The 15899-nt window shown below is 38.2% G+C and overlaps 1 protein-coding gene across 7 annotated transcripts in view; it reads right to left on the minus strand.

Moving 5' to 3' along the window:
• WDPCP (WD repeat containing planar cell polarity effector) overlaps positions 1-15899 on the minus strand; it is a 147364-nt gene that overhangs the window by 92406 nt on the left and 39059 nt on the right. For all 7 annotated transcript variants that reach the window (XR_001875494.1, XR_001875495.1, XM_017818976.1 and 4 more), the window contains exons 3-7: positions 11040-11124; positions 9324-9368; positions 8442-8492; positions 5915-5985; positions 5604-5663 (exon numbers count right to left, since the gene is read on the minus strand). Coding sequence is in view for 5 of the 7 variants with exons in the window: in XM_017818976.1 (XP_017674465.1) it covers positions 5604-5663; positions 5915-5985; positions 8442-8492; positions 9324-9368; positions 11040-11100 (288 nt within the window). In the remaining 2 variants the exon portion in view is untranslated. The remainder of the gene's footprint in view (positions 1-5603; positions 5664-5914; positions 5986-8441; positions 8493-9323; positions 9369-11039; positions 11125-15899) is intronic.

Genomic DNA, 15899 nt, shown 5'->3' on the forward strand with positions numbered 1-15899 from the left:
TCTCTGGAAGTATTAAAGACATGTAGACGTGGCACTTAAGGACATGCTTTAGTGATAAACTTGGTACTGTTAGGTACCAGTTAGGTACTGGACTCGATCTCAGTGGTCCTTTCCACCTTAAATGGTTCTATGATTCTAGACTATCTTTGGTCAAAAATATTCTGTAACAGAGAAAATTTTTATGTGCTCAAATTGAAAACACTATTTCAATTTGTTTCGCACAGTGTAGTCTATGCAAAGACTGTTACATGATAACAAGGGTTAAGTGCTGGTACACATAAGCTTGTATAGTTAAGCTCACATTTTGGTGGATGGGAGCAGTCCAATCATAATTACAAATGAATATAAAGCAAATAGGGAAGATTGCAAACTTGGCTTGAACACAGATAAAAAGTGATTCAGCTCCAAAAAGTACTGCTCAAGGGAACTGCCCATCATTTCTGAGGAATAAAAGCGAATGTAAGAGGCTTTATTTACACCAGGCACTAAATCATTCCATCTAACAGATATTAAATTAGGGAAGGAAATTCACAATAATGAAACACATCATAAATTTTTCAGATTGAAGTACTGTGACGGGAAAAATAAAATCAGAAGAGTAATCTCTACAACTCAAACAGTCTCCAGGTGTTCCTAAACAAAATATGAAAACACAACTTCATAACTATTGGAAGAATAGGCAGAGCCTTTGTACTTGAATGTAGTCTGAGTGAAATGTTTGGGCATGTGGTCATTCTACATGCTGGGAAGGAAGGGCCACAATATCAGTATTACCAAGGATTGAATGTGAAGACTTTGATAGAAGGGATTATGTACTTTATGTGCCAAAAATTGTCCTCCAATGAGCAAGATAGACATATAAGGAGGAGCTGAGGATACTCAGGGGAAGACTTAGCCCTTCCCTTCCCCAATAGCAATGTGGTCTAATATATATTTGAGTTAGTTTTTATTAAGCAAAGGACTTAAGTACTGGTTCATGACTTACGGAGTTTAGTAGAACTTAAGCATGTACTTGAGTGGATTCCTTTACCCTCAGAAACCTTAGCTCTTGCCTCCTCATTCATGCAGCTTAGCTGTTTATCAGCCCTTCTACCTAAAAAGATACCTGCGGAGCAAAGCCAGGATTTGCTTCTATCTGATTAAAATTGGAAGAGAAGGAAAATACGCCTGTAAAAAATATTGCTGCAAACTGTTTTCTCTTACAGAGTCCAACTGACAAAGGAATATGCAAAAGGAGAAGAGAATTGCAAAGCATTTCTTGTTCAAGCAGGTTCCCAGGGTTTTTCCCCACCTCTTCATTCCAGATTGCTTTCTTAGCCACTCCACCATAATTACTGTGTTGCATGCCTTATTACAGATGAAGTTATTGTTGTTACACGTTACTGTTTCACAATAATCAATGCATTTGTACTTCTAGCTCCAAATAACTAAAACCACACAAGACATTTATAGTTGTGATCAAAAGCAACCAAAAGAATTTAATATGAGGGCAGTGCTCCCCTCAGTAACTGGTGATGGGTGCTAGCTGCTCATGTGTTCTAGCCAGAATGACTTGATTTTGATATCAAATGTGCTGCTCTATGTCACCACACAGCTTGCTAAATCACTTTGCTTATGGGCATTGTAGGTGATAGAACAGGCCATGTCAGAAAACACTGCTGTGGATCTCAATTCAGAATCCAGTTCTAAGTATGCCAGTGATGGCAACAGAAAAACCATTTATATGCATATGTAAATTGCAACACAAGCACAATTAAATGAAATCAAAACAATTTAGCAAAGAATACATAAATCTTTTTCATTAGGAGGTAATAGATATGATTCATAGCCAGTGCTTGGCTCTGATTCAATAAAATGTATAACAGTGTTGGCATGTGTTTAATTCAACACCATAATGCAAATGTAAAACTAAAAAAAAGTTGGAAATCAAATGTTTTGGCTAGACTTCATTAATTTTTACTGCCTTATATTGTAAAACCAAACTGAACCAATGGCAAAATTTCATAGGAAGATTTCATGATTTTGTGGCAAAACTTAAAAGCATTCCAAAGAATTAGAGAAGGAGACCAAGAAGAAGGGAAGCAGCCAGAGCTGAGTTGAGTAAACTCAACAATACCGATAAAATTAATTCCTTAGGTTATTACTCCTCAGGAGGGAAAGCTGAGGAGCACAGTGGCATCTTATTGTAAAGACTTCTTGTCTTTTTCCCATCATCCTTCTTCTATGGTCTATTTATTTTCCTTTGACATCAGCTAACTGAAGATCATAGGATTATTTCAGCAACTCAACACAGGTCATCAAAGTTGGGGGTCAGAAGTACCATACAGAAATGGTGTGGGTTCAGATCCTATTGGAACAGAGCTAAAGAGAAGACCTCAGCCCTTTAGGACTCAACTAAGCTCTTTTAAATATGAGAGCAAGCTCCTTGACAAAAATCCCTGTACTGTCTAGGTTATGTTTACATGAACTGGCACATCATCCATTTCAGAAGCCCTAAGCAATACTAGAATGTGTACTTAGCACTGCAAAAATAAAGGTCAATGGATTTTTTTTTTTTTTGGCAACAGACAAGGAAGCAAATGTGAAACTTCTAGTGCACTGATTGTACAAAAAAAAAGTAATAGGAGAGATTTTGATGCATAAAATTAACAGAAAGGTAGAAAGCTGGGCCAACATTATGGTCATTCTAGGCAAACTCCTATAGAAAAGCCAACTTCGAGAAATACATTCATGGGATAGACAAGATTTCTCACTGAGACATATGCATGAAGTCTAATTGGTCATTTGGTTAGTGTGACAGCACATTTATTTTTAGCAGATGCATATGTAAAATTATAGCCCCCAATTTTTGCCTGTGGGCTAGTTTTAAGATGGAAGTGTTGGAGGAAGCAGTGAGGGATTAGGAATATTGATGTTTAGGTTACAGAAGGCACACTAGCAGCAGTCCTATGGTTGTTTTTCACAAAATCTGAGGGAAATCCTACTACTCTTTTAAAGGATAGCCTTGTTATCATTGTATCACCCTTCAGATTTCTTCCCATTTGTTCTGTCTTGCTCAAGGTTCAGCAGCCACTGAGTTTTTGGATGGCACATTGTTATTACAATACAAAGAGTATTATTCCTTGTTCAGGTACAGATATGGCAGATTCAAATACAAAGAACATTTATTGAAAAATGTGATGGCTGTTGAGTTCAATACTTAAATTTCTATACATGAGTTTATTTGACAATGTATTGCTACTAAAACCAAAGAGCTAAAAAAAAAAGATAATGTAATTAAACCATATACTCAAATTTACCCCAAAACATCGAAATTATGACAATCAGGGTAATTCACTATTTGCTCTTCATGCTGTTTGTTTGACACATTGCTTTCGATTACTCTTGAAAGTTAATGCAAACTGGACTCTTCCCACTAGCTCTGGTATCCATATAAAAGAGGCTGTGAATACAGTGGTGCTATGCCACAGATCCCACCATTACATGGTAAGCACTTTCTGCTGAAACATTTGATTAGTATTCTACATAAAATTAAAAAATAAACGTACAACATCTTTTCCAGAGGCTTCAGAATATTTGCATCAAAAAGGGACAGTCCAATTATTGCTGTAAAATGCTCAAAGAGAGATGAGGAGAAGGAAAACAAACCATCTGACATCAAAATTGATAGAAGACAGCTTTTCTGTTCTAGACTCTTCCAAATGATTCATTTTTCTCTCTTTTATTTTCATTTGTTGGAGGTCTTTTATTTTCAGGAAGACAGAAAGTGGAATAACACAATTGTTTCAGTAAAACATTCTAAGCCCTGTTGGAGATTTCAATAATCAGCCACTATTATGCAAAAAGATATTTTGTTTTGTAATTGAGAAACCAAAAGGAGAATTTAAGGACAGAGAAATGACTGTGATTTTTATCTATAACTTTCACTCTGGCTATGTTATAACCTACACCATCACTTATACTCTGGCCATGAAAACCAACTACAGAAACCCCAAAAATACTCAACTAATTAAACTACTCCATTACATTATTCAACCCAATATGGAGCTAGACCTAATATACTAAGATAAAAGCACCCATCTCTTTTCTTTCCCATCTTGTACAAGAAATAAGTAAAATTGTATTTGTCTCATTTATGTTGATGTAAGCCTGAAATTACTTAGAGGATGCTAAGTCAAAAAATAAAAAAAGAAGGATTTTATACAGAACTGACAGTCAACCAAAGGTGTTATATGATGAAGGCAGAATGATCACATTCTGGTAAAAAGTTCACTGTTCCAAAGTATGTGTTCGTAAAGAATGAGGGTGGATGCAGATAGATGGGAGGGGAAGGAAAGTGATAAAGGAAGAATGGACAGGGAAAGCAAATGAAGAGACAGCAAACTGGGAAGAAAATGAATACACTCACAGCTAATCGACTCAGTATTTCTTAACTAAACTCCTTTCCTAATCAGAACAACAATAACAGGAAAAAACGAATCCTCTAAATTAGCATACAATTAATATTTAAATAAGCTTTAGAAGATTAACATTCACAGATATATACATGTAATCTGTACACGAATGATAGACATTAACTAGGGGTAAGATCTGATAGGCAAATGTAGCTTAGACAATAATATTTTTATTATTGAGGTGAAAAGACTACATACCATTTGGCATATCAAATATTTAAACATTTTGCTATTCCTAAAGACATTCCTGGAATTTTAGCTGTATAATGTTCAGATATTTAATATTCATTCTGTTGGCCCACATTTGGAGCTATTTGAATGACAAGAAAAAATTATGAGACTGAAAAAGCATAAAAGTTAGAAGATAAAATTTCTTTTTAGAAACAGTTTATATTGACAAGTATTCCCCATGCCGAGCAGTTTCAAATATGATGCAATTCCTCATGAAGGCTGTATAAACATATAAAATTCATGACATATGTTTTTCAGAAGAAGCACATGATTAAGGAGCTAAAGCACATGTCATGTTCAGCTCTCCTACCTGTCCTACTGCTCTGTTGTAATGAGGATGTGAAAAGCTTTTTCTTGTACAATATGTGGAACTCATACAGCCAGAGAACATAGCTGTATGTGTGCCCCATGTCACAATATCTCCTATTCCATAACTTGATTAATGATCTAGTTGGTTTAGAGTTACAGTTTCCCTCCCATATTACACAAGAATAAAGTAACAGTGACAGACATGAAAATAATTAAGACATAAAAATATAATATAACACAGATTATATGTGTCATATTCCACAGACTTGTCTATATATTTTAACTGGTCCCCCAGCCTGCTATTCTGAGGATGTTTTCAGTTTCCCCAAACAATAAAAGTAATAATAACAATAACCACAACAACAGCAGCAATAATCATCTCTCACAATCAGGGCCCTTTAATGTAATTTTTTGTGTTGATAAACCCCAGATTTTTATTTCAGGCATGCATTTCGGAGTAGAAATTTAAATAAACCCAATCTAGGTAAAAAGGGCCCATATATTAAAAAAAGCCCAATGATTTTCGGTGTTAGTTAACATTTTAACACTGCTGCTTCCATCACTGGATGGCTGTTTTGGCACCACTGACTGAACACTGCATAACAATACCTGACAGGTATGTTTGTTCTTCCATTTGCTCAGCACACATGGAGTGTTTTGCATTAAGTCCTAGAGGGCAACAGAAAACAGAGAGTGGAGTTGGCAGCACGCATTGTCACTATCGGTTAACAGACTTCTGATTTTTCAAGTTTACAGATGAGGCATTCCACACAAAGATGCAGCTGTTTTAGAACAGCCCACCAGACAAAAGCACATTTATCATCACTGGGAGAGTTGGATCTTTATGAAAACTAAAGCTGTTGAAAGAGGTCTAAAAACCGGATTAGATGTTGCTGTACTTGAAACCTTCTGAAACGTACCTCCACCTCCTTGAGTGCATCTCGCAGTTTGTCTGCTCTCTTGCTTTTCAGGATCCAAGGATAATCTCGGGCTGTCAAATAAAAGTTTTAAAAAAAAAAAGGCAGAAGGTAGAGAAATGTATATATATAGGTGACTGTATATATATATATATATGTCTGTGTGTGTGTATGCACGTGTGGGAATGTGTACAAACATTTTTACACATAATTTAAAAAGTTCTTCAAGTTGAGCTTCCTTTTCTGTGGAAACACAAAACTAAGATTCCTAGGAGTGACTTTAAGCGTAAAACTTACCCACCATTGGAAGGAAATGGCTGTGGTTTCTATTGTCAAAGGATCTCCTTTTGGAAGGCTCAGTCATAGGAACAGTTGGCATGTTCTATCCACACTGACCATGACTTCCACACGGCAATTATGCATAAAGCTCTCAGGACCTTACCCAGCTTGCAACGAAAAAGTGTCTCCTGTTCAGTATGTTAACTCAGATTTAAGTTATCAAATCCTAAACAGATTCTATTCTTCTGAACTAACATTTCATTGCCTAGTTTCAAAAAGCAGGCACTAACATGTCTGCAAAATATATATGCATGAATATATGCATATATAGAAGTATTAAAAACAGGCAATTGTGAATGCCATAACTTATAGAGTATAGTTATTTATAGGATTTGCTTTTGAAACTTTGGTCTGAAGAATCTGCCAAGTCAAGCAAAGAAGAAACTGCATGACTGCTGAAGTTCTTTAACAAATTTAATAATGTACAGCACACTACTGTGGAAATTCTGGCCTAATATATTAATTCTAGTAACCAGGAGGCAAAGCTTCCTCTGGAGTTGCCAGTAATTGGCTTGTTTCATGGCTGAGAATCAGGCTCTAATAACTTGTGAAATTTCTTCATTTAAAAGTGAGCAGTTCTCTGTTCATAAGTGTACAATAAAAACCATGAGAAACTAGAACACATTGTTTAAAATCTGTTCCTATTTAAAGGAAACCTGATGAAAAGTTTTGAGCTCCAGGCTGTCAGTTTGTATGCCAACTTCCAGACCGAATGACTTAGCAGTTATGCTTAAACCTCCCTGCAAAAAGGAGCTTACAATAGGAGTGCTATAGAGTGAAAAAATGAAGGATTTCATATATCAACAAAAGAGGACACCAGCATACAACTTCTCTTTGTGTTTTATTGGACTGAAGCCAGTGTTGGTGTAACTGTTATGATAATATTAATTAGGCATGTAAGATCACATTTTCAGTGGTTGCCTTCATAAATACTGGAATATTTATCCACATATGCAAAATGGGAAATTGCCTGTGCAGATACCAAACTATCTGTACAAATCAACAGCTGTGAATAAAGTTCCCCAGTGCTCCTTTTTCCAAAATGTGCCATGCAGGCTTTGTGCCAAGGGCACCCCTGTATTCAGAGCAATGAAGTGCAGCAGCTTGTGCTCCTTTTGCCTGTCACATGTATAACACGTAACAGCCAGAGCTGGCATGTAACGGGCCTGCTTCTCCTTTCAGACATGCAGTGCCTGTAAGGTAACGCCACACTGAGCACAAGGGATGTAAACCTATGATGCTCCTCCCTGTGTGCAACTCTTCCTCACCTCCCCACCTTCACAGAGCTCTGTTGATTCCCACTGACACACAACCCTCTGCAGTGGGTGTAGATCGACCACGTGGCTGTGTGAACCTGTACACCCATCCCCAGCGGGGCTTCAACCTGCTCCAAACACACCTAATGGTGCTGCAAAGAACTAATCCTTCCAGAACACATTTTGCCTTCAAATGTGTGCACAATTCCGTGGAAATTTTCATTCTGGTAACAGCACAGATATTCCTTGGTGAAGTTGTCTAAAAAAAAATCAATTAGATTTTTCAGAGTTGTCATGTAATAATGTTTGAACATTAAGGAATGCTCTGAGCAATAGTAACTATGCAGGAGTTGTAAAACTTCAGCTAAAGAAAAATTGTACTAAATAAAAAAAATCTTTAACTGCCACAGTACTGCTGTGTGGTAATACGAACTGAAATTATTTGAACCAGGTAATGCAGGAACAGTGTAAATGTTTAAAAGCTAAAAGCATTCTATGAAGGCAGCTGATTATTAAACTGGAATTTGATTTTGCCTGAAAGTACTTGTTATAATTTTCAGTTTTAAGGCAGCTGGTATTGCAATTCAAGAGCTGATTGGGAAAATGTTTACTGCTCATCTGCTAAGTAAAATTTCATAAGGAAAAATCTGGATTATTTTTGTGATTCCTTTTGACACTGGATTTGAGAAGCAATACACGCTACCATGCTTAGTGACAGAAAAAAAAAACAGATTGCAAATATACCAGGAAGGAATAATTACAAATTTTCAATTGTCTTGTGCTGTGTAGTTCTGTGACCATCTGTCTTGGATGACATGTGCAGAAAGTTACATTAGAAGCAGTCTGAGGTTATTTTAATGCTTTTCCAGAGACATCAGTAATCCAAATTAACAATTTGGCCTTACTGTAACAAGAAACTCAGAAAATATCCTTACATTCTGCTAGCTTTTGCTTCTCTTCTAAGTAACTGTGCTTCATCTGTGATGCTAAAGGAAAGAGGATGAAAAGAGGAATGATAATCCTTACAAGTGCTGTCAGCAAATATTAATATTAGAGGACGCACAGTTTGATAAAACACAGAAATTTACCAGAAGAAATTAAGACAGCCCCGATGTTTTCACCTTGTAAGGGAGATACCTTAAATTCGCAGTGAAAGAAAGGCTTACAGAGCCCAGCAGGTGGGCTGGTGTTACTGAGCCCCCCAGCCTCATCAGACAGTGAAGGGAGCTGCAACTGAGCCCAGGACTGGGCTGAGTCCGTCTGTCTACCGGCAGAGCCACGCAGACAGCAGAGTGTGGACCACAGGGATGACTGTGCTACCCTGGACCCAAAGAGGGGGTAATTCCAGCCCAACAGACCTTTGGACCCGTGGTGAAACTTGTAGGATTAACAGGATTAATCAGATAAAGAAAATGGATTGTTCTCTCTGAAATGGCCATTTCAGATAGCAGGCAGGGCGCCGAGGCCGGACTGGCACTGCGGCGCGTTCGAGATGCCCTCTGCTGGGGTCCCAGCATGTGCTGGGCTGAACAGAACAGAGAATATCGTAAAAAACATAAGAATTCAGAGTATAAGTTCCCACTGACGTTTCTAGTGGCATAAAGTGAATATTTTTCCAATTTTTTTTTCTTCTCTGGTTTAAAAAGTTTCCAAATACTCTGACATAAATTGGGAGAGAGTATCTTTTTCTGTGCTTCCTTACTCCATAGAAATAAAGAGACATATATCAACAAGAAATTCGAAGCTGCATTTTTGGTGTCAATCATTGAACATTTCGAGGTTTTGTTTAGTTTCACTTATGATTATTTATATTTTACCTGGTTCTTTCTTCTCAGAGTACTGGTGGATCCCAATGTCTTCATCTACACAAATAAATGTTAATATATTTCATTATGGATGTGACACTAGAAACAGAACACAACTTAGCAAGCAAAGTTCAGCATCTCAGTTTTTGCCAGTTGAAAGTGTCAGGTATTAAAATACAAGCAACAGTGAAAAAAACCCCAGCATACAGCCTGAATACCATTAGGACTTCCAAGAACCATCCATGAAAAAGGATGTGACAAATTTATTTAGAGCTGTCATTACCTTCACATACGCTTTGATTCTCTTCCAGCTGCCAACATGCAAAAGTATTTTTACCACCTTCCTAATCAGCATATTTTGTGTTCTTTCACAAGGAAAGGTAGGGATCACAGTGAAAAGTGTACCTTATAATAACCTAAAATGTTTCCTAATGACTGACACAGCTGAGTTAAAGACAACAGCATTTTTTTTAAGATTGATGAACTCATAAAGCTGCTCTTTCAAAGGATCCAATATTCTTAATTTATAGGTAATATTGTCTACCTGGTTCCCAAGGCAAAGAAATTTGGATGTTTCAGCTACGTTGGGCCTGCAACCACACCAGTCACTTCCTGATGTGGCTGACAGGTAAATAGTTGGGTGTGCCAAGGCAAGATGCACTGAGCAGACCTAAAGGAGAGTGTTACACTGCATCTTTTTTAAATAATTAGCTTGTCACTGCATCCATCTCCTTCTAAACTCAGACACGGATATACCATGGGGAGAAATTCCATGCATGGAGGAAGAAGGTAGGAAGACACTGAAATGGCAGGCAGGTTTTAAACCAGGACAGCAGTCCTCCCTTCTGCCTCAGAATTTTTGAACGAGGTCTCTAGGCAACGAATAAATGGAAGCAAGAAGGTCAAAAGTGGAAAATAGGCACAGCAACACACTCTTTTAACTACAATAAATCACAACTGTGATTTATTTAAACCATCAGACTTCTACGAAATACAGCTTTTGACTTTTTGATGTTATTTGTTGTTACAGAACAGCTCTCACACAAAGATGGGATGTCAAAGGCAAATTGAGTCAATATTTGAATAATAGTGTTCAACTGAATATCCACTGATCATTCAAAATGATATTTCAGCAAAAGCATTGTACACTACAATTGGGATGATGTGTCATAAATAATATTTTGATGTGGTCCACTTATAAACCAGTGGGTTTTTTCAGTATTATATTTTAGCAATAGCAAGGCAAGACGAACGAAGGTAATTTCTACATGGCTAGTAATTAGTCATGTGTCTCCTGGAACAATCAATTAATTAGATAAATATGTCCTTACAAGTATAAAATTTCAAGTAATTATGCAAAACACCCAGAACATGCAGTATTTTCTTATTTGCCCATTGAGTACAAATCACAATGCCTCTGCAAATCACTTGACTATAGATCATTCACCCAAAATTACACTGAAGCTTACAATCAAGTAGACTATGGCTTCCTGAGAAGAGAAATGCATTCAATTAAATATAATCTTAACATTTTTTACTTGAAAGGATGCTCCAGTTCTGCGGCAAGATAAGCAAAGAAGCTGACCAAGTTCAAACATCATATTGCTGCCTAATTTTCTTTCCCTTAAGTATAAAAAAACATTTCATTTGAGCAGTCAGAATTTTACATTAGTTTAATATTCACCAACAAGCTTTGATGTTTTGTTTTAGTAACAGGTAAGAGCTCACCTCTAATACGTAAGTTGGTCTTCAAAGACCACAGAAACATCTCAGTCAGGAAGAAGGACATCTGGTGACATATGGGGCCTTAGCACTGGGAAAAGGAGAGAAACCTCATGAGCCAATTTGTTACTCTCTACCACCAGTGAAACTGCAGGTATTTTTGAAACTAAGTGCTAGAAGAACCTAGCATTGACAATATTTTGTTGTATGTAAGCTGTTGCTTTTGACCACAATAAAATGAATAATGCATGGGAAAGAATAGGATAAGAAATAGAATATGTCTATATACACATCATCCACAGACACAAATCAACATTTCTTTAAATGTGCTGCTCTTACTAAAATAAATAATTTTGTGCTTGATGCGTCTTAGATACACATAATAATCTATTTTTACTGTATAGTTATTACCTTGACATACGCAAAAGTGGAACCACTCTTTAAATATCCAGTTTAGACAGGAAAATTTGACTGTCACGCCAAATTTTTTAAATGCTGTACATTGGGAAGTGTCAATATAGTCAAGAAACAGCTTTGAACACAACATCTGCAGATATTAGTTATAGTGCCAAAACCGACAAATGATGTCTTCCTAAATAAAAAAAAAGCACTTAGAATAAATCAATTAGAACTGACAAAACAACAGATGTTAAGTATATAGAATATGAGTTGAAATATTATGTACACTGGCTACTTATTAAATGTTTGCTATGTTTTTTTAAACAATCCATCTGACTATTCCCAGCAGAGGATGTTTGTGTTTCAAAGGAGAATTGGGAATATTCCAAGACACAGTACCCAGCAGACTTCCCTGAGTGATTTTCTGCAGTGGGCCATCAGATGAATGACTTTCACTACTTTCTCCAAACCCAAGGATCCACTGAAAGCTGGACTCAGCAGTGGTATTTATGCAACTTTAGGACCACTGTTAATGTGGTATTATGCCTGAACTTTTTTCTTTTTTGAATTAGACTCTTAATTTTCTTTCCATGAGTGCCATTTAGACAGTGAATCAATTACGAGATGATTGCAGAATTTGTGTCACATAGAGTACCAGACCTTTGTGTCAAGAGTGCCATGAAGAAAAACATGTGCAAGAATCTCAGGTGGCATCAAGGAAGCTATCATGGTCCCAGCAGAGCTGGGAGACCTTGAGGCATTATCACTCAAGCTAATGTGTACGTTTTGAAGTACTGCCTAATCCACTGAAATAGCACCAAGTGGAAATAGCATTTTCTTTCCACTGATCCCCAAATGTACAAAAAGTCTTGCTGACTTACTAAATCCCATAGTTCTATCAAAAAAAAAAAAAAAAGAAAGCTCACAACACAGATCTAGTAAATACACCTTCATCTTGGGTGAGAATGAGGTTTGGAAAAAAATGCAAGGAGATTAGTAGCATGGTGGTCTGTTGAACATGGGAACCATTTTGGCAAAAATATGGATGACAGCAGCCCATCTTTTTCCATATGGACTAAATTAAAAGAAGACTGTACATTATAATTTTATCTATTTTCTCATTTTTTTCCTTACTTACTTTAGCAAGTGAAACAAAACTTGTATTCCCCAGGGCCCATAGATCCTAGATCAGAATCTCTCACTAATAGGAAGTCATTAAATTGAGTGACCTTCTCAAAATCCTACCATGGCTTGACTTAAAAAAACCCTCACACACCTTTGAGTGGCAGATGATCTGTTCAGCTGGAGAGAAGGCACATTGCCCAGAAGCAAGGTGTGGTGGGGTGACCCTGACGGGACACCATGTGCCCACCAAAGCTGCCCTCACTACCCTGCTGAGGGGGACAGGGGAGAGAAAATATAATGAAAGGCCTGTGGGTAAAGAAAAGGATGGGGAGAGATCTCTGACTGACATGGGCAAAACAGACTTGACTTGAAGAAATCAGTTTAATTTATTACCAAACAAAACAGAGCAAGATAATGAGAAATAAAATCATATCTTAAGAACACCTTCTACCCACCTCTCTCTTCTTCCTGGGCTCAACTTCACTCCTGATTTCTGTACCTCTTCCCCCCAGTTAATGGGGGCTGCAGTCACTTCATCACACTTTGCCTCTGCCACCCCTTCCTCCTTGAGGGGAGGACTCTTCATACTCCTCCCCTGCTCCAGTGTGGGTCCCTTGCACAGGGTGCAGTCCTTCAGGAACAGACTGCTACAGCGTGGGCCCCTCATGGGAATATTCCTATTCCCCCATAAGGAATAGGCTGCTCTAGTGTGGGGTCACAAGTCCTCCCAGCAAACCTGCTTGAGCGTGGGCTGCTCTCTCCAGGGGGCTACAGATCCTGCCAGCATGGACTTTCTATTGGGCCTCCTTAAGGGATCCCCCTGCTTGAGTGTGAGCTCCTTCATGGACTGCAGGTGGATCTCTGCCCCTCCGTGGACCTCCATGGGCTGTAGGGACCCAGCTGCCTTATCATGGTCTGCACCACAGGCTGTAGGGACAGCTCAGTGCCTGGACCACCTCCTCCCCCTCCTTCTTCCCTGGCCTTGGTGTCCACAAGGTTATTCCTCGCATATATTCTCGCTCCTCTCTCTGGCTGCAATTTGCTCTTGCACTGTAACTTTTCCCCCTTCTTAAATACGTTATCCCAGAGGCATTATTACCATCACTGATGGGCTCAGCCTTGGCCAGCGGTGGGTCTGTCCTGGAGCTGGCTGACATTGGCTCTGTTGGACAATGGGGAAGCTTCCAGCAGCTTCACACAGAAGTCACCCCCGTAGACTCCCCCCCGACTAAAATCTTACTGCACAAACTCAAAACACAAGCTAAGACTAGAAGACTTTGGCATGACAGATAACCTAACATGAATTCCCCGAATTATTCCAAAGCTCTTGTATGCAGGCTGCATGGGCATTTCCAGTTGTGTCCTCCCAAGCCTTCCCATAATACTGCCGTGTGCCTTCCCAACTGACAGATCAGAGACGACTTTTGAGTCCTTATTTTTTTCACTGTTAGACACATGGAGGGAACTTGCCAAAAAAACAGAAGTAATTTTTCAAGTGAGCACTAAATACCCAGTGTGCAAGACACGTACTTTTCAAAAATTTGTCCTTAAAAATGTGGAAAAAAAAAAAAGTTTGTAAGAAAATGTCAAAACTCAAAGACTTCTAAAGAACAGCCCTTCAGTTCCACACTGACAAAGCAAAATTCTCAATGTACCTAAAAAGGGAGAAGAGATTTTGTCAATTATTATAATCTTGAGTTTAGCTTTTTTTCTGCTCCCTTTCCTTGGACTCTGAACACTCACTAATCAGTTAATTATTGGAATGCTTGTTACTGTTGTGCCAGTGAGAATGGACATCTGCCCAAAAATACTGCTCCAGTCTAACAAATTCTAATCTCAAATACCTTCTGATTAGTTATACTCTACAGGGAAAAAAAAAAAGAGAGAAAATTTGCTTCTGTAACAAAATATGGCATTGTAAAGTCTGAATATTTTGTTCAGAGGAACTATTCTTTCTTGTTCCTTTTGAAGGAATACATGGTAACTTTCAGAGTTATGCAACTACATCTCACCATTTCCCACATCATTATATTCCAGCACAATGGGGATGAGGATGATGACTACAAAGTGACCTTTCTGTATTTGAAAAGTGCCTCTCAGAATTTACAATGTTCCTTCAACTCCATGAGCTGGGCCCCGCTATTGCCAAGAGGTAGGTAAGAAAACATAAAAATTCCTCCCATTGAGCTTTAAGGACTCCATCCTTCCCTCTTTAAAACTGATTAGAATCAGGAAAAAAATGGGATGAAATAACTCTACCGTTAAGGTAAAACTGGAATTGAATTTACCAGCTGTTCTTTTTCTGGCTCACACAATACCAACTGTGTGCTTTCACAATATCACGAACAACAGGGATATTTTCGTGGTTGCAAAAGCTTACTGACAAATGGAGATGTTTTGCAATGGTCAGCCTGTGCCAGTGTCTGTGTTGATTGTTTTGTTTAAGAAAAAATCTTCAGTTTAGTAAATCATCCAGAAAATAACTGCCTGGCCCCTCTGAAACCTCAACAAATGCCAAAATTGATATCAAGAGTCCTTTCTGACACCTCCAATAGAGATGCTGTCATAACAAACAATTATAAACTGTGCACTGCCTGAGTGATTTGGGGCAGTAATACTGCATTTCTTCTCTTTCCATAGTTACCTGGGAGAGTGGGGTGCTTGTGAAAGGCAATGCTCAGCTCCTGAGGTGAGTGCATCCCAAGAACATGACCTCTGAAAACATACTAGGAGCAATCTAGAGCTAGAGAAAAGGAGATACTGACTACAACAGACCATCTGAATTTTGTAGTTCATGTGCCAGAAGCAAGGCTTGGTGTGACAATATTGTCTGAAATGCCCCTCTAAGAGTAAACTGCAGGCTACAGGGCAGCATTTGATGACCTATTCCATTGAAGGTGGGCCAACGTGCTCCCAGAAACACAACATTCCCACTGAAAGAGCAATAAATAAGGGCAATCTCCTCCAAAATATTGCTGTAGTTTGGGATACACTCCTAAGGAGTGGAAACAAGGTGAAATACAAAGCCAGTCAGAAAGCAGGTCCCTCTATGCTTTGGCAAAGTTACAGAGCTGCTGCGATGGCAAGTGTACATATACTAGTAAAGGTGCTTCAGATGTGGATTTGGGCAGATATTATAGGACAGAAGGCCCAAATAAAAGAAAATGCTGCAGAATTAATTTTCACTACTCACATGGTATCAGAATTTCTTGGCAAATAATAAAATACCAGGAATTATTTTATAAGAATTGTCACAGAGCATTCTTTTGTGTTATCCTATTCCATAAAATCACACAGTCATAGAACATCCTGAGTTGAAAGGGAGCTGCAAGGATCATTGAA

This window comes from Lepidothrix coronata, unplaced genomic scaffold (assembly GCF_001604755.1).
Source record: "Lepidothrix coronata isolate B3197 unplaced genomic scaffold, Lepidothrix_coronata-1.0 Scaffold71, whole genome shotgun sequence".
Taxonomy (NCBI): Eukaryota; Metazoa; Chordata; class Aves; order Passeriformes; family Pipridae; genus Lepidothrix; species Lepidothrix coronata.